The sequence below is a fragment of the Channa argus genome, chromosome 8 (genome assembly GCF_033026475.1).
Source record: "Channa argus isolate prfri chromosome 8, Channa argus male v1.0, whole genome shotgun sequence".
In the NCBI taxonomy this organism is placed as follows: Eukaryota; Metazoa; Chordata; class Actinopteri; order Anabantiformes; family Channidae; genus Channa; species Channa argus.
In genome coordinates this window covers 25,592,558-25,610,587 of record NC_090204.1, presented here as the reverse complement: position 1 = coordinate 25,610,587, position 18,030 = coordinate 25,592,558, and the positions used below count along the sequence as shown (strand labels likewise).

The window sequence follows — 18,030 nt, the reverse complement described above, 5'->3', positions numbered from 1 at the left end:
GAATTACTGAATAAAGCCAGTGTTCACTGATATTAATCTGAACAGAACATGTGTGTTTACCTCCTCCTGGTGACGTTACAAATGTGCAAACTTCATTGAGAGTCTACAAATTAAAGAGTGTGAACCAAAGCGAGCACTCGTTTAATTGAGGGATACTGCAGCAACACTGATAAACAAAAGTGCTTCTGCTCTTTTACTGGAAGATACAGTAGTCGCCAGCTTTCACAATGTCTATAGAAAGTCCTACTCATATTTTAAGTGCAGGACACAGCATAACAGAAGTGACGGTGGGGTGGGGGGTGGGGGGGGTGTGTTCACACTGTGGACTGTATGTACATATTTCCCTGGTGTTGCGCTTGACTGCCCTTGCATGTTGTTTTGACAGTTAGAGGCAAGGACATGACATGACGAAGGGGACTCGTGATAATGCCATTAAAAACCCCCCATCACATGATTGCGCAGCTCATCTGCAAACATAATTCATTGTATTCTATCTGTATCTTGACAGTAGGTGTTTCTGTTGTAGCTGGACTCTGCAGAAATCAGGTGAAGATGGCACAAGGTGTTTCTTCAGGTGCCTCTTGTAGTCAGTGCAGGACTGATGCTGTCTGTGATGGTTCTGCTGTTGGTGGATTTCCCAGTTAGAAGCGCTTCTATCTCCTCGTCATCGTTGAACGAGTTCTTCCCGTATCGATCCTTCCACCAGCCTCGATACTGCAGGGCACAGAGCACAGGGGGTGTCAAAGTGTCAAGGTCAAGATGCACAAATGAAGTGTCCAACTTCAGCAAAAAGGAAAGGGGGGGGGGTCAATTTGGATTTAAGCTTTAATGGGACATTTACTGTCAGGTCATCAAACACCCCTCAGGTCACACTGTAGATGTCTGTGAAAACTCCTAATGTCATGAAATGATGAGGACATAATGTAATAAGTGTTTGCACATTTGCTGAGACAAGTGTTTATATTCTGTAATAATAATTAATGCTATAATAATATTCTTATTACATGAAGAGTTTCTTTGTTGAAAAAACATGTGACAAATGCACATTGAATGCTTTAAGGTCCAGTATACAAAGTATTTTATACCAAATACTTTTCCAGCCTAACCATGAGCCTGCATGACTCACACATAAAATTTCCTTAAAGTGACTTTTCAAAATTAATGCAGCATCTTTCCCAGAATTCACCTCAGAAAAGGACTGACGTTAAAACATTAAGCAGATATTGGTAAATGTGGTTCTGTCTATTAACACACTGCGTTTTAACCTGAAGGTGGTTCTAATGTTGTGATGTGTAGCATATGTGTCAGCATAGCCCATGTCCTGTTGTGAAGCAGTGTGTGTTCGGACACATGTACTGAGTCACACCAGCAGGACATATTCATGTTTGGCTGATCGGTTTAATCTGTGGTGAGTGTCTAAACCTCCAGAAATTGGGTGGATGAGTAGTGAGAGAAACTGTCTAATCCATGAAATTTAATGTGCAAGAAAATTCAGAGAAAGCTCTGTTTCATAAAACTTAACAAAAGAAAATGTTAAGTTTTGTTAATAACAGTTCATAATAAGCACATACTGACATAAAAAATCAAAATGGAATCAGCTGTCAAACACTTGTCAAATTATAACACAAATTATGTTAAAATTACCAGATGAAAGAAACGTCTTTGAACCCGTGAACTCATGTTTTGTCTTCTTGTGTGTAAGTTGTGTTTTAGGTACTTTACTTCTCCTGTTTGTGCAAAAACGATCCCTGAAGAATTTTTCTGCAAAACTGCTGCACTTCATGTCACACAATATCAAACATTTACATAAAATCCATGCCTCGGATTCAAAAAAAGGACATCAAAGTCAAGTTTTAAAGCCTGATCTTTTACATCAATAAAGCATATTTTAAGTTTTTCGCAGCAAATCTCAGTTAGAACACTGATGCACCAGTTTGCTGCCGTGACAGAACATAAAGCTGTGCTTTTCTCCTACCCCAATTAACATCACACATCTGATAATTAAATGGGGAAAAGTGAAATATCAAAGTAGAGACACAGTAAATGTCCATGTCCAAGGAAAGTGATGTGACTGTGACTGAAGTAGCAGCAGGTACTGAGCCATTAAAGCCACGATATTCATGGCAGTGACCACATTATTGTATGATCACATGTCTGAAGATGTGACAGGAGCCTACAAACACAAGTTTACCGCTGAGCACAGTTTGAAGAACAGTTCATTCTGAGAGAGATTCTTATCGCATTTCAGCAACAAATCACACTTTACTTAAACATCTGTGATTTGCAGAAACATGCTGAATACACTCACAAACTCCTGATGGTTGTTTGACCTACAACTGCTTAGTCCAGAAATTTTCGCAAAGATTACTGAATTATGGCTAATAATTTAGTTTAAGGTTTACAGGACTGTAGCTAAAAAGAGGACAACTCCCAATGAGATAACTGATGTCCACGGTCCAAATGATGCAGCATGGCTGAAGGTCGGCCCTGACAGTGAAGCCGCGCTGGAGTCTCACATTGCCTCAACGTTCTCCTGACAGTAACGCTCTCGTAGTGCTGGCTGAAGGAAATGAATGGGAGGAACTACCTGGAATGGCACTGTCTCTCTGTCTCTTCACTATCTCTTCAGCTGCTGGTGCTCAGAGAGGCCCAGAAGAATCAATGTCCAGGAGTTGTCTAGAGATACAGGACTGTGTGTTCATAGACACCAAGATCCGGTGCATGTTTTTCTGAGGTTAATTCTGGGACTGAAAATGTTGGATGGTGAATACAAGCGGCCAAAATGAGTTTCCTCTGTAGGGTGTCCGGGCTCAGCCTTAGAGTCAGGGTGCAGAGCTCAGAATTCCAAAAGGAGCTCAGAGTTGACCTTTGAGAGATTATGCGTCTTTTCTGGCCTGGGAACTCCTGGGAATCGCTGGTGTGGAGAAGGATATGTGGAAAATCTTAATAAGCCTGCTGTGATCTGAAGTGAAGATAGTGTTTGAAAGTGTGGTACACCTGTCCCTCTACTGTAAGTGACTGCATGACCTCTAACTGAGGTCAGGATGTAATGTGTGTGCAAACCAAACCAGGTAGCCAGGCAACAGCATCACATCCTGATCCACTAGACCCACAGATGTCTTAAGTACAACTGGATGCCACATTCAAACATGGTAAGTGATTTGTTCTCCTCTCATCACATTGCGGCATTTGTGAAGCACAAAGAAATAATCACAGTTTTATAGTCGCTGGTTTTCCAACGACAGACATGGGGTCTCGTGGTAGTGTAGTAGTGTAATAACTCCACAGCCTGGAGCTGATCTATATTTGAAAAAGAGCCGTATTTATAAACTCAGCATCACTCTGCATCACAAATACATAATTTAGTGGCAGATACTGACTTAACGTGCAATGAACGGCTGTTGGTTAACAGAGGCCCTTCATGGCATCAAAACCTCAGCTTTTCATAGAGAAATCAAACTGCAGCTTTAAGCCAGAACAGCAAAGCGTCACTTACTTCTGCCAGTTCGGTGTTTTCAAACTCCTCCAGCTGCCGCAGGAAGCCCGAGTTGGGCCCCGCACACGGCCGGGCCGCCCTCACTGCCGCCAGCGACTCCACCCAGCCGCGGCCCGTCACCGTCATTATGTAGGCCACCACCAGAGTCACACTGCGAGAGACTCCTGCCACACTGAGAGAGCAGAGCATCAAGCAGCAGCTTGTTTAGCTGTCGGCACACAGACTGCTGCACAGACTCTCTTCTTTAGTGTACAAAGAAGTGAAACCCCATCTTTCCTAAAGTTGTGGTTAAATGCCTGATTTTGCACGTTTGATTTCAGAGAACATGAAAGGTAATGAAATGTACTATGAAAGTTTTAACCCAATTTAATGTCAGGCAGGTCCTGATGGTGAGTGATGTGGCTGAAAATGAAAGTGGGGTTAATAAAATGTGAGGACCTCCAGCCTCTGATCAGTGTGAGGCAAATGCATATTGTTCTCAACCAAAAAATCTGCCCAATTTCAAAATTAATGCTTCTTCCTTTCAACGCTGTCGCATGCAAATTACACCGGTTTCATATCCCGTGCTTTTTTTTACTGCATATTACAACTTAAAGTTTAAAGTTTATTTTAAAGTACAAATACAAGTAGGGCATTAAATGTTACACTGATGCTTTTACTGCAAAGTATTTTTTTTAACGAGACATGAAAGCAAAACGTTGCTTCTGCAGCTCGTGGTAAGATTAAATGTTTAACAAAGGAACAAGCCAATAAATAAATAAATATATTTTTTTATTTCTTTTTACTGACCAGTGGACAAGGCAGCCTTCTCCTTTCAGACGGGACTCGTGGATAAACATGATGCTGTCTCTGAAGTACTGAACTCTGGCAAAACATCATATTATCAGTAATATACAACCTTCCAAAGCCATTTTTTGTGTATTATGAATTATATTATGACTGATTTAATGTGACTTTTGTGACTTAACATCATGTAAAATATCAAATGCAACTTTACTCATTTAGGAGACGCTTTTATCCAAAGCGACTTACAAGTGAGGTACAAGGCAGCAAAAATCTAAGTCACTTCAGCCAAACTCAGGAACTTTCTGCACACAGCTGTTTGAGTAAGAATACTTCAAATAACCTTCATAATATATTAAATTGTAAATATCACACTTATTCTTTATGTGAAGCTGTGGAAATTTAATTTAGACTCTTTGCTTGATGGATGTTTTTGCACTTACACTCAACATAAGTCACAACATGCTAAATTTATCTGAGGCACTGAGGACGATGGTTTGGGTGATGATTTGATGTTTGTCTATGTACATCATAATTGAAGTACTCACAGATTTTGCTTAGAGCGGTCAGCAGCAGGGATACAAAGATACGTCATGTCCTGCAGTGCAAAAGAGGAAAGAGTTTACACCCAAAGCACTGAATTAGTTTTTTACTGTACATCTCACTGTGGGTCACTTCCTGTTTTGCCGGTGTGTGGGACAGCCCCCGAAAACTTGTCCCCCTGACCCTGCTGCTCAGCGCTGGCGTGGCAGGTCACGACATAACGATATTTGTGTATGTGTGTGTGTTTCTGTGGGCTCTGTACAGAACACCTGGCAGCTGATGGTACACTACGTGCAGTGGACAGAAACCACCTTGTCCCATTATGACTGCACTGCTGCAAAACCCCCTGAGCCCTCTGGGACACACTGAGCTCTGGAAGAGCTGTAGACAGGTCTCCACACACAAGGTGCTCACACAAACTTTAAACACCAGAAAACATGCACATGTCGGTGAAACATGCAGTCCTTCTGTCAGTCAATTGTAAATTTTTAACAGGAAGATTCAAAAGCTTATGCAAACAAATACTGAGAAGGACTCCTATCTTTGCACCATCACTCCTCAAAGCCATTATGACTGTGGCTCAGTGATGCTATTTGTCAAATCAGACCCAGACACAGAAATCACGAGCACACTCACAAACAAAGATATATATTTAGAAAGTTTCTGCGTTCCATTAAGCTGACCCGTCGTTCTCTTTTGTAATAACTTAATCTACAGATGTGAACAGAAAAGGGCACATCCGACCATCCGGAGGTTTGGTGGTTGCAAATTTTTACCTTCCTCTCTCAGGACCCACCAAGCTGTCTTCCAAGAAATCGATCAGTCAGCAGTTTTGACTGTTAGGTATGCAAATAAACCATCCCATCTGGCCATTTGGGCCCCACTGCTTGAACAGACCTGAGTCATCATTGTGCCACAGAAAAAGGCTGCGTCACACCAGTGAATGTGACAACAATCCTATGATAACCATTAGGATTTTTCCAGCGGCCTGGATTCATGGGCTGCGGGGTGAGCGTCAACACAACTCACACAGCTCAGTCTGTCGGCTGAGACTTCGTCTCATGCCCAAAACCTTTTTAAAAGTTTTGGTGGTTGACCAGTTTGGGTAGTGATACTGTAATACAAGTTGCTGTTTCTCTTCAGTGTTCAATGAAACAGGCTAGCATGGATGGAGAAAGTGTAGAGAAATCTCTGAGCACTTTTCATCCTCGCTTTCAGCAAGAAAAGATGAAAGTTGTGAAAGCGGGCACTGAAGATCTCAGACGAATTCAGGATTTTCGCCAAAGTAGAAGCATGGAGGAACATTTCACACAGCAGCAGGTTTGATGCTACTTTACATTCAGCTACTTCTCCCCTCCTGACACGTACACACAAGAAAACACCTTCCCGCTCTCTCATACACAAATCGTCACGTCTAAATGCAGCATTGAAAAGCCAGAAACCTTTTTTTTTAAAATGCAGTTCCACTTTCAAGACTTTATGGACTTCAAGCTGTTGAGCTAAAAGCATCTTATGTGAAACATATCCCACAGTTTGTGGCCTGCATCTGCATCACAGCTGCGAAACAGAGTGCACACTTAAGCGACCATTTACCCCTCAAACGGAAAGTGCACAGAGATTCGCTGGGATCCCACACAGTCCGGCAGCACATTCAGAAAACAAGTTGCTTGGCAAACGCTGGTGAAATTCAGGTGCTGTAACTGACAGGTCAAAAGGAACTTTTCAAGCAAAAGAACATGGGACTTTCACACTTTTTAGAAGTGGTCGTTTTCTGTGTTTGAGCAAATCTGACATGTGCTTACTCCTTCACATCCAGACCAACCACAATAACATCGTGTGAAATAATGTTCGAAGAATCCATGTGGTAATTGATGAATGAATTGCCATTTTCAAATCTGCTGGTTCCACTCTTCCAGCTGTAAAACTAATCTCCTCTTCTTTGTCAACATCTGTTGGGAGAGTGAAGCGTCACAGTGACTTACAAATGTTTGCGGTTTTGTTAACCAATTTTGTTTATGACAAAAAAAATGTATCGCTAAACTGTTAATATTAATTGGTTGCAGCCCTGTGAAGACATTAAGTAAGGGAAATGCATTGTGCAGCACCTCAGGTCTGCAGCCAACATCACACACTTTCAGAATGACTATGAAGCTGCAGGGATAAAATTGAAAGGTGGCAAGTTCGAGGTAGGTTGGGTACTTTTAGTGTTCGTGTCAGGGGGTCACACAGGTCCATGTGGGACACACACACGCATGCACACACAGAGGACAGGCCACCTCCAGGACGGGTGCAGCTGCGTCATGGATCGACAGGATGTGGGTGATGTTGTGCTGGGTCAATAGCTCCCTGTCTCGTGCATCTGCTGGTGGCAAAGAGAAGGGTTTTAAAAATTGCAAATATTTCTCCGTCCAATCACAAATCGTCACATGCAAGCTTTAGCCTAAATTAAGCATATTTCTACCCAACAACCCCCCCCCTCCTGAATGTCTCCCAAGCAAATGTGTCTTTATGGCTTCAAGGTTTTGCTCTTGTTTGGAACTGAAAGAAAAACCGGAAAACCAGTGTTTCTAAAACAGTCCAACAGCTTGTCCCAAAAGCAAGAAACAGTAATTGTTTTAATCAAATTTTGTTCTTTCAAAGGAAGCCAAATGTTTTCTACCTTGGACAGATGTGTCTTGAGCACTTTTTTCTCATGCTTTGCAGGTTTGCAGGATGCTGATGGTGCTACCTATGTGAGACATAGGTGGGTCTGTACTGGGGCCTTCTGCAAGCCAAATCAATTCAAGTCTTTCTAATAAACTGCAAGACTGACAGCTTATCCGCTGTAGCTTAGAAATAAGTTAGAAGTTAGAAGTGTCCACAGTAAGGAGACATAATCTTAAGTCACTGTAAGTCAGACATCAGGGTCAAACAGTGGCACAGGTTTCCCAGTGTGTTGGTGATGAAACAGATATTTTTATGAGCCATCAGGGTGTTGATATCAAATAAAATGTGGCAGCACAGAGAGCTGGTTTTCTGCCAGGGACAGACTGGGACATTGAGCGGCCTATGAACGCTAAAGTACCACTGTTCTGTTCAGTGGGTAAAACTGGAACCATACAAATGTCTATAAAACAATAAGCAGAAACTACACAAAGTTCATAAAAACAGACTGGTGCTGTTAAGCCAGAGAGCACACATCCTCAGCTGAAGGCAAAACACAGGTTGACTTTTCCCCAGCTGAAACAAATATCCATTTACAATATTATCTTAAAAATTCTCCTGGTTAAACTGCTAATGCAACTAAGAGGAGTGGAATTCATGAGAAACCTTTAATGTAAATCTACCAAACTGAAATATGACAGTGATTTTGAAGTAGAAGAGCAGCCAGAGACTCGACCAGACTACGAATCCTAGAAATAAAAAGACACAGCTAATCAAACAAATGGAAACTTAAATAACACGTTTGCTTTGTAGCTACAGAGTTTAGACATTTTTACATTTTGAGGTGAAATAATCATCTAACAATATTTCACATGATGCATAGCAGCTGCTCTTTAAACTGTTGCCTAACTTCACTGTTGTGCTCGGTCAAAAAGATGCTGATGTCATGATGATATAAGATCATGGTGAACATGACAAAAGAGTCAGGTTTCCTGTTTGATAGTGATTCCCTGAACCTGTCATGTTAACCAACAGCAATCCTGGTTTTTATGTCATTTTCTGTGTAAACTGAGTAACATTTAATGTGTGTGAAGTCTACATAAAAAAAGCTCATTCATGATTAAATTTGCTACTTTGTGGAAACGTGTGGACTGCAGTGCACAGTGGGGACACCCCCACGCTGTGGGGCATCCCCTCCCACAACCAACCCTCGTGTGCTCTCTGCAGCACCAGCCCTGAAAAATAATTAGTTTCCTCCAGCTGCTTACACACACACACACACACACACACACACACACACACACACAGAATCAAGAAACGCGCTGCATTTTTTACATCCAAATACGCAGCTCCACACTGTGACCTCCCCACTCTATAGAAACTAAGCTCAGCGTAGCATCTCACCACATGCCCCTCTGTATGAGGAACTGAAACATACTCGACTATATTATCCTGAAAATAAATCAATTCGTCCCTCAGATGACAAAGGGTTCGGAAGCTGACCTTTTAAATTTCCCAGGTAAAGATCAGGCAGGACCTGAAAAAAGGTAGAAGTTTAGTTACACGCAGAAAAGGGGAGTCATCAGAGTAAAAACATAAAAAATATAATTTTTACACAAAAGTGAATCCTACCTTGTTTATTCCATTACCCATGTCTACTGAGGTTTTCCCAAAAACAAAGCTGAGGACGAAATGGAGATTATTACGCAGACTGTATCATCCAAGCTTCCCGCAGTTTCCATTATTAGTGCATCCCAGCATTGCACAAGCCTTCAAAGTGCTGCTGGACGTGTGGTCCTGCGACGCCAGCAGTGAAACACCCTACGTGGATATTTATATTTAGAACAAGAGTGTGTCACGGGGCGCAGATAAGCACATACCAACCAGACAAAGATAGCTGAAATCCAGCGGGGGGCCAGGCTGGACCCGGACGATCTCCTGAGGTGCTGCCACAAAAGCTGCCCCTGTGAATGAAAAAACGTGCCACTTGCAGTCTCAGCTTCTGACAGAAGGAAAAGTGTGCATGTGTGTTTTCTGTGAACATCAAACTGAAATTACAGGGCCTGACAGGACTCACCTCATCCATGCTCTAGTTGGAATGTACAACAGTAAGTGAATGTCTGCACGGTGATGTCTGTTGTCAATATTTGAATAAATAAACCTTTATTTAGTCAATAGGGACCAACCAAAGTCTTTGAGATTCTTCCTGTGGGGATCATGAAAATCTGTGTCAAATGTCTTGATAATCAAACAAGACAATGTCGCGGTTTAATCATTAAATGTAACAACATTTTAAAAACTCAATCCACACAGTCAGTGTGGATCCATCCACCGGGAACAATGAGCATCACTGCCAGGTTTATCCCTCAAAATATTCAGTGGATTATGACCATTGAAAGATTATGAAATCAGGGAAAAGCAGAATATCCTTCAATTGGAGAAGCTGGAACCAGAAAATATCTGTGTTTTTGTTGCGGTTGCAGGCTCTTTTGAACACGTTTTAATCATTGTGACTCGTCCTAAATGGATTGTGTTTCACTGTAAAACAAGACTGTCCGACTCATAGTGGATCACCAAGGTCTAAAGATTTCACCCTCAGTAAAACAGCTGATGGGTCCTATGCCTCGAGTAGAGTTGCACTGCTAACAAGAATTTTTCCTTTTGCCAATCAGACCGAAGCACTAAAACTTTTTCAGCTCCTGATGACTCTTATTGCTTATAAACAGAACTAAGAATTCCCCCATTTATTATAAATTATGTGTCGACTCGGTGGACATGCACCGAAATCTGCACCAGTCACCACGTTTCCAGTAACTCATGCTAAGTCTCCAACACATCGCTGTGAGGCCATCGAGGTATTTTTAGCCAAGCTGTGTGTCGTTGTCTTCTGTTCCTGTGTGTGGTTCAGTGTGTGCCACAGCTCAGACGCGCTGACAGGCAGAGGAGGGTGGGGGCGTTTACAAAAAGCTGCCTGCCTCAAAAAAGAGAGTAGTGGATCAAACCCATTGATAAGCCAACACACACTGGGGAGCTTTTTGAATAGATGCAGCATAAGAACTATCCTCATCAGTGTGTGTCGTGTGTGTGGGTGAAGGGGTGTGGGGTTGCGCTGTACAGATACATGTGAGATGTCGATGATTAAATCACTCTTTAAAAAGAGGAAGAGGGTACATTACCTCGGCAGTTACTTTCTGTTTTGAAGTCACTTTGTTTTTTGCACCCAGCAGACGATCACTGCAGTGGGTCCGAGACACGTGTGTGTCTCGGACCCACTGCAGTGATCGCAATGAACCACCCTCTGTTCAATGATTTCTACTGACACTTTTTAAAGGAGTGAAAATTATTTGTTCAGCTTATGTTGATGTCAAACCAGCAAAGAGCAGGTGATGGGTCACAGGCACTGATCCTTGTCCTTACATATGCCATTCAAACTGATAATTTAACAGTATGTCCTCATAATTCTTTTCTGTCTGATCATTTTCTAAAAACATTTGAATTTAGAATAATAGACTATACAGCAGTTAGAAATTAATTCCACTACAGCAGATGCTTAAAAATGCTGTGAACAAATTTAAGGAAATGATTCTTTCATGATTTGCTTCACCATATGTCAAAACAATGGAAAGTAGCCACCTTAATGTTACTCCTGCACAAGTTGATTATCTTGTTGACAATTCTGCAGCCTCACTACGTACAATACTCAATAGTGTTTCCCCTCTGAAAAAGAAGGCAGTAAACCAGAAGAGGTGATCTCCATGGTATAGTTCACAAACACGCAACTTAAAACAGGCAACACAAAAGTTTGAGAGGAAGTGGCGTCCCACTAATTTAGAAGAATCTCATTTAGCTTTGAAAAACAGTTCAATAATATATTTTTTAAAAGCCCTCTGTGATGCCAGAACAGCATATTATTCATCATAAATAGAAGAAAACAAGAACAACCCCCGGTTTCTATTCAGCACTGTAGCCAGGCTGACTAAGAGCCATAGTTCTGTTGAGCCTACTATTCCCTTAACTCTGAGCAGCAATGAATTCGTGACTTTTTTTATGAATGAAAAAAATTCACCAGATCCTCCCCCCAAATATTACAGATAGATCTTCATGTACAACATTACTAGAATCATTGGTAAGGCCCCACTCCCTCTTAGACTGCTTTTTACCCATAGATCTATCTGAGCTAACTTCAATTATTACCTCATCTAAACCAACAACCTGTCTGCTAGACCCTATTCCAGCTAAACTGTTCAAGGAAGCTTTACCCGCAATAGATACGTTCCTTTTAGATATCATCAATCTATCTTTAGAAACAGAGTATGTACCACAGGACTATAAGGTAGCTGTAATTAAACCACTACTTAAAAAACCCTGTCTTGACCCAGGTGTTTTAGCAAAATACAGACCAATATCTAATCTCCCCTTTATTTCTAAAATCCTTGAAAAGTAGTTGCAAAACAATTATGTGATCACCTGTACTGTCTGAAAAGTCTTCATTTGTATGAAGACTTTCAGTCAGGATTTAAAGTTCATCATAGTACAGAAACAGCACTGGTAAAAGTCACCAACGATCTTCTCTTGGCCTCAGATAATGGACTAGTCTCTATACTTGTTCTGTTAGATCTTAGTGCTGCATTTGATACCATTGATCATAACATTTTATTACAGAGACTGGAACATGAAATTGGAATTAAAGGAACTGCACTAGATTGGTGTAAATCTTATCTATCAAATTGAAGTCTATCAACTGATAGACTTCAATTTGTTCATCCGCCATGCACTTGTAAATCCGCCATGCACTTAAAGGTTAGCCATGAAGTTCCACAAGACTCTGTGTTAGAGTCTTTAATTTAATTTATATACTGTATGTCTCCTTTAGGCAACATTATTAGAAAACACTCCATAAATTTCCATTTCTATGCTGATTATATCCAGCTATATCTATCTATAGAACCAGATGAAAAAAATAATTTAATCAAGCTTCAAGCCTACAAGACATAAAGGCCTGGATGTCCCACAATTTTTTACTTCTGAACTCAAACAAAACTGAAGTCATAGTATTTAGGCCCATAAATCTCAGAAATAGAACGTCCAACCATATTGTTACTCTAGATGACATAAGTCTGGCCTCCAGTACTACTGCAAGGAACCTTGGAGTTATTTTTGACCAGGATTTGTCCTTTACCTAACATATAAAACAAATCTCTAGAACAGCCTTCTTCCACCTACGGAACATTGGCATGTTTTGTTGTTGCTTTTGTTGCACTTTTTCTTTTCTGTCTCCAGTTTCCAGTCACCCCAACTGGTCAAGGTAGATGGCTGCCCACTCTGAGCTTGGTTCTGCTGAAGGTTTCTGACGTTAAAGGGAGTTTTTCCTCTCCACTGTTGCCTAGGACTTGCTCAAGGGGGAATTGTGGGGTTTTCTTTATACATCTCTATAGCTTTTATTATGCAAAGTGCCTTGAGATGAATTTGTTGTAAATTTGCGCTATAAAAAAAAACTTTAATCGAAGTGATCTACTCATTTATCATTATTATGTCTTAAGTATTACATGACATTTACTTCAAATATTGAAATCGGTTCAGAGTCTTTATCAGACAAACAGCATTTAGATTAACTCTCTTATTCATCATTATATAATTTTTTGTGGCTGTTTTAAATCACTTAATTGACTGTTCTGATAATTACCATCTATCCATCATCTGTCGCCACTTATCCTATTTGGGTCATGCGGGGGGGTCAGGAGCATCTTCCCAGCTCTCATTGGTTGAGAGGTGGGGGCCACCCTGGACAGGTCTGCAGTCTGTATCAGGATTCAATTCAATTCAACTTTATTTATATAGCGCCAATTCACAACAAAGTCATCTCAGGGCACTTTACAGAATAAAGTCAAGATTATAAAGATATATAAAGAGAACCCAACAATTCCCCCTGGAGCAAGCCATAGGCAACAGTGGAGAGGAAAAACTCCCTTTAACGGAAGAAACCTCCAGCAGAACCAGGCTCAGGGTGGACGGCCATCTGCCTCGACCAGTTGGGGTGAGTGGAAAGGGGAGAGAGAAAAGAACAGAGCAACAAAAAGCAACAACAAAACATCGGGCAGATTGGTAGGACCAGTAGCTTCACGCTGGAAGACACACAGCTTCAAAGCTGGGGGACACCTGCAGAAAGGGACAGAGAGAAGGGGACAGAGGAGGACAAAGACAACTACGGGAGAGAACACACAGAGTTAATGACACACAGTGGTGACAATTGCGGGATGAGAGGAGAGGAGAGATGGACAAGAGGAGGAAAGGAGCTCAGTGCATTGGGGGGTGGGTCCCCCAGCAGTCTAAGCCTATGGCAGCATAACTATAACTAACTATATGCTTTATTAAAAAGGAAGGTTTTAAGCCTAAACTTAAAAGTAGAGAGGGTGTCTGCTTCCCGAATCTGAACTGGGAGCTGGTTCCACAAGAGAGGAGCTTGATAGCTAAAGGCTCTACCTCCCATTCTACTTTTGGAAATTCTGGGAACCACAAGTAGGCCTGCATTCTGAGAGCGAAGTGGTCTACTGGGATGATATGGTGCTATGAGGTCTTCTAAATATGATGGAGCCTGACCATTCAGAGCTTTATATGTAAGAAGCAGGGTTTTAAATTCTATTCTACATTTAATTGGAAGCCAATGGAGAGAAGCTAGTGAAGGTGAAATATGATATCTCTTGCTAGTTCCAGTCAGCACTCTTGCTGCAGCATTTTGGATTAAATCAGGACCAACCATTCACATTCACATTCACACCTATGGACATTTTAGAGTCTCCAGTTAACCCAACATGCATGTCTTTGGACTGTGGGAGGAAACCCACAAAAACACAGGGAGAATATGAAAGGCTGCAGCCGGCAGGTGGATTAGAACCAGGGATCTTGTAGCTGTGAGAAGGTAGCGTTAACCACTCCACCACCGTGCTCCCTTTTTTAGCAACCAAAAAACAAACACGTATTCTGTTGTGCTCAGGGAAACTTCGGCTCACTGACATCCAACACAGAGAATAAGGAGCAGCTTTTTCCCACAGGCCCTTAAACATGGTCTGATCACCTGGGCCCAAATACACTCTCCACATCAAACCACATCAAACCGCACTTCTGTATCATGTTTTTTCTTATACTGTATATATAAGTGCACCTTTAGGGTTCTTTATTTGTTTATGTCACACTCTGTGTGATTGTGTATGTGACACAAAATCTGCATTTCAAAATGTTTTAATGAACCTTTGTCACCTTCATTAGACACATGGGCCCATATTGTGGTGAAGGGAGGGGGTGGGTTTAAACTCGACATGTCATTTTACTGTGTAAGTGCAGTACACACTAGTATTTCGCTGGTGTCTGTTCCAGAGTGTGTTTCGGTGCACAGCAGCTCGGCTCAATGCGCAGACAATGACCCTTCAGGGCCTCCGTACAACTCTGCTTTGTTTTTCGTGCTTTCGCTTTAGATGGGCAGAGAATATGACGGGGTGGGAAGTGTGACTAAATCTAGTTTCCTGAATCAGCTAAACCCAATCCTGCAGTGCAGACAGACCGGGTCCAGGCTTTAAACCCCCTGCCGCGGAATGGCCTTGCTTGTACTTCGAGGACGTTTCTGTCGGAGAAGGACTGTGGTGGACAGAGCAGCTGCAGCGTTGCTGACGTCCTGCTCCTGGTAAATAGTAACTGACTGTGTGATTCACTCTGACAGCTATTCGTTCATATGCACGGTCCCGTGCTGCAGTCAGAAAGCAGGAAATTGCTGCTCTGCTGTCAGCTGCGTTGCTTTATCTAAAGGCTGGTTTGATGTGAATCCACTAGATGGCGAAGTTTGTCCAGGCAGTGCATGGAGACACTTGGGAGAGGGGACACCCGCCAGTCCCCCCTGAATCAAATGTAGGCTCAATCAATCAATCAATCAATCAATCAATCAATCAAACTGTAATGGTAATTCTGTCATTTAAAGTGTTTCAAAGATGAAAGGAAACTTAATACTGCTTCTACTTACTACTACTAATAATAATGAGATAAAAGTGAGAGTAAATATGTTAAAATAGTCTGAGTGAAATAGAGATAAAATGAACACAAATATGTAATGGTTTATGGTTTTTTAGCATTTATGCTTTTTTAGCATGGCATGAGTTTTTATGCTGGATGCCCTTCCTGCCCAGCCAGGCTTGGGGCTGGCACTCTTATTGGCTGGGGGGGGGGCACAACTGGTGGGGTAGGATTCGAACCTGCGTTCTTCTGAATCCCAACCCAGTCCTCTAACACCGATAGTGGAAGATATAAATCATTATTTTTAGCTTTGAAATTGTTTCTGCTGTAAAAGACAAAATATTTTTTTCACCTTTTAATCAGTGACTACATTATAAAAAACACTGTTGCTTTGTTTTTTTGCTTTGGGATAAAATGCTCCTACAGGATGTTAGCTCACAGTCAAAGCCCTGTGTACTTTGTGCTTTTAGTGAATACTTTGGTTCTGATTGTGATACCAATGAAGAGGATAAATATGTCTCTAGGAAATTTTTATGGATTTTTAGCTGCAGGTTCTGATGTTGCAGTTTGTGTGCATCCATGAAGCTCCAGTGCAGCTTTGTGTTTTGTTAAAATGTCCCTGCTGATGCGTTGAGGACTGCATCAGTAGACCCACGAGCACTGCATCAGTAGACCCAGGCAGAACAACACGAACAGTGCAAAACCAAGTAAAAAGTCCAGAATCTAGTCAAAATCACATGAATGTTCAGTCATTGTGGGCTACAGCTACACACTAATCTCATGTTGTTGATTGAGCTAAGCTGTGCTCATTACTGCCACTGTCCCCCTGTCTGTGTCCCTGCAGCTCTACAGTTTCCTCGGGCAGGCAACATGTCAATGGAGTGGATCTGTACTATGAGAAGTCAGGCAGAGGGAAACATGCTGTTCTGTTGCTTCCTGGTGCTCTGGGTAAATACGACTGCTTTTTTCTTATAATGACAGAGCAGAGACTCTCTGGCAGTTTAGGAAGAACAAAACATCTCCTCTACTCATCCCATAAGAGCTGTTTGTCTCTTTATGCCACCACAGGAAGCACGAAGACCGATTTCAGTCCCCAGCTCAAGTCTCTAAACAAGGAGCTCTTCACTGTAGTTGGCTGGGATCCCCGAGGTTATGGACAATCTCGCCCCCCCCACAGAGACTTTCCCGCCGACTTCTTTGAGCGAGATGCAAAGGACGCAGTGGATCTGATGACGGTAAAATCAGTCATTTCAGCAGCTCTTGATAATTATTACAGAGCTGAGAGAAATCTCCCCACTGAGCTCCATCAGGGGTCCCATGAAAGAAATAAATGTGGGTATTGACCTGTTTTTAACAAGCCTGTGTTAAATTCACACATGCACTACTGTAATTTTCTCATCGTACAGTTGTACAGGCGTTACTTAATTGAGCACATGGTTTGTTAGCACATGATCTCAGTTTATTTTTGCATGTTTACTGTTTATGTACACCACTGTCCTGTTGTGATATCAGTTTTTGCCTTATTTTAAAAAGTGGAGGTTGTGGCATTTTGCATGTACACTAAAAACAGTACAGTTTGTTTTCAGCAGGGTCTGGGCTTCAGCCAGTTCTCTCTGCTGGGCTGGAGTGATGGAGGAATCGCTGCCCTGGTTGCAGCAGCTAGGAACCCCAAGCTCATCAGCAAGATGGTCGTATGGGGCTCCAATGCTTTCATTTCCCAGCAGGACCTCCAGCTTTATGATGGTACTCCTCCACTTTTGTTGTCTTCGCTAACTGTGCAAAGTGTGCATGACATCATTTTTCCTGTTTGTGTGCATGGTTTACTTATTGTGGGAACACCCAGCGGTCCGCGACGTCTCCAAGTGGAGTGCAAGGATGAGGCAGCCCATGGAGGAGGTTTATGGAGCAGAAGTCTTTGCTAAAACCTGGGAGGCCTGGGTGGATGGGGTCTCACAGTTTGCCCACAGACCAGGAGGTGATAAATTAACGCTGCACAAACCAAATAACCCCCAGAATTTATGAAGCTAACAGATGAATGACAAGTTTTTTGCAGTCACAATAAGGAGAGATTTACATGCTTCTTAATTTTGTGTTGATCAAATAAACGTAATGTGATGTGGTTAGGGAGCATTTGCATGGAGCTTCTGCCCCAGATCACCTGTCCAACCCTCATCATCCATGGAGAGAAGGACCCCATGGTGCCCAGCTTCCACCCACAGTACCTCCTCAAACACATCAGGGGGTCACGGTGAGAACATTCACACACACCATTGTCATCACAGTGTCTTTAAATGTATTTATCCTGCTCGACTCATGCTTTAAACTAAATTTCCACCCATAACCCAGATTACATCTGATGCCAGAGGGGAAGCACAATCTCCACCTGAAGTTTGCTGACGAGTTCAACAAACTGGTTCAAGACTTTCTGCAAGAGTGAAACAACTCAAATAATGACAATAATGTGGTTGAATTTCAAACACATCAAAAGACGTTAAGCTGTATCATGGCTTTGTGTGTATTTAAGTTAGTTAAAGAAAGTTTGTCCTGATTAAACTTTTGACAAAGTG

The 18,030-nt window shown here is 42.0% G+C and overlaps 2 protein-coding genes across 4 annotated transcripts; one reads left to right on the top strand and one right to left on the bottom strand.

The window, feature by feature from the left end:
* Positions 1-120: 120 nt before the first annotated feature.
* LOC137131432 (dual specificity protein phosphatase 22-B-like) lies at positions 121-9,288 on the bottom strand. Of its 2 annotated transcripts, none has more exons than XM_067512676.1 (7): positions 9,098-9,288; positions 8,969-9,002; positions 7,099-7,184; positions 4,828-4,877; positions 4,286-4,360; positions 3,497-3,668; positions 121-714 (listed from the first exon to the last, which is right to left on the bottom strand). In XM_067512676.1, exons 1-7 carry the CDS (start codon positions 9,116-9,118, stop codon positions 571-573), a joined length of 582 nt encoding a protein of 193 aa, XP_067368777.1. In that variant the 5' UTR covers positions 9,119-9,288; the 3' UTR covers positions 121-570. The 2 variants fall into 2 exon arrangements, with proteins under 2 accessions (XP_067368777.1, XP_067368778.1); XM_067512677.1 differs by having other exon boundaries at positions 7,099-7,181; positions 9,098-9,287.
* Positions 9,289-14,840: 5,552 nt separating this feature from the next.
* bphl (biphenyl hydrolase like) lies at positions 14,841-18,030 on the top strand. 2 transcript variants are annotated; one of them, XM_067513932.1, is made up of 7 exons: positions 14,841-15,140; positions 16,308-16,411; positions 16,532-16,698; positions 17,050-17,206; positions 17,307-17,438; positions 17,588-17,711; positions 17,810-18,030. In XM_067513932.1, exons 1-7 carry the CDS (start codon positions 15,052-15,054, stop codon positions 17,898-17,900), a joined length of 864 nt encoding a protein of 287 aa, XP_067370033.1. In that variant the 5' UTR covers positions 14,841-15,051; the 3' UTR covers positions 17,901-18,030. The 2 variants fall into 2 exon arrangements, with proteins under 2 accessions (XP_067370033.1, XP_067370034.1); XM_067513933.1 differs by having other exon boundaries at positions 14,843-15,140; positions 17,053-17,206.

What these genes read in the sequence shown, in the direction of transcription:
- LOC137131432 (XM_067512676.1), bottom strand. Translation starts at nt 9,118, where the DNA reads ATGGGTAATGGAATAAACAAG. An exon ending in TGGGTAATGGAATAAACAAG is followed by an intron (nt 9,003 to 9,097) that starts GTAGGATTCACT and finishes ACCTTTTTTCAG; the next exon opens with GTCCTGCCTGATCTTTACCT. An exon ending in AAAACACCGAACTGGCAGAA is followed by an intron (nt 715 to 3,496) that starts GTAAGTGACGCT and finishes TGTGCCCTGCAG; the next exon opens with TATCGAGGCTGGTGGAAGGA.
- bphl (XM_067513932.1), top strand. Translation starts at nt 15,052, where the DNA reads ATGGCCTTGCTTGTACTTCGAGGACGTTTCTGTCGGAGAAGGACTGTG. An exon ending in GGACCTCCAGCTTTATGATG is followed by an intron (nt 17,207 to 17,306) that starts GTACTCCTCCAC and finishes GGGAACACCCAG; the next exon opens with CGGTCCGCGACGTCTCCAAG. An exon ending in GTTTGCCCACAGACCAGGAG is followed by an intron (nt 17,439 to 17,587) that starts GTGATAAATTAA and finishes TGATGTGGTTAG; the next exon opens with GGAGCATTTGCATGGAGCTT.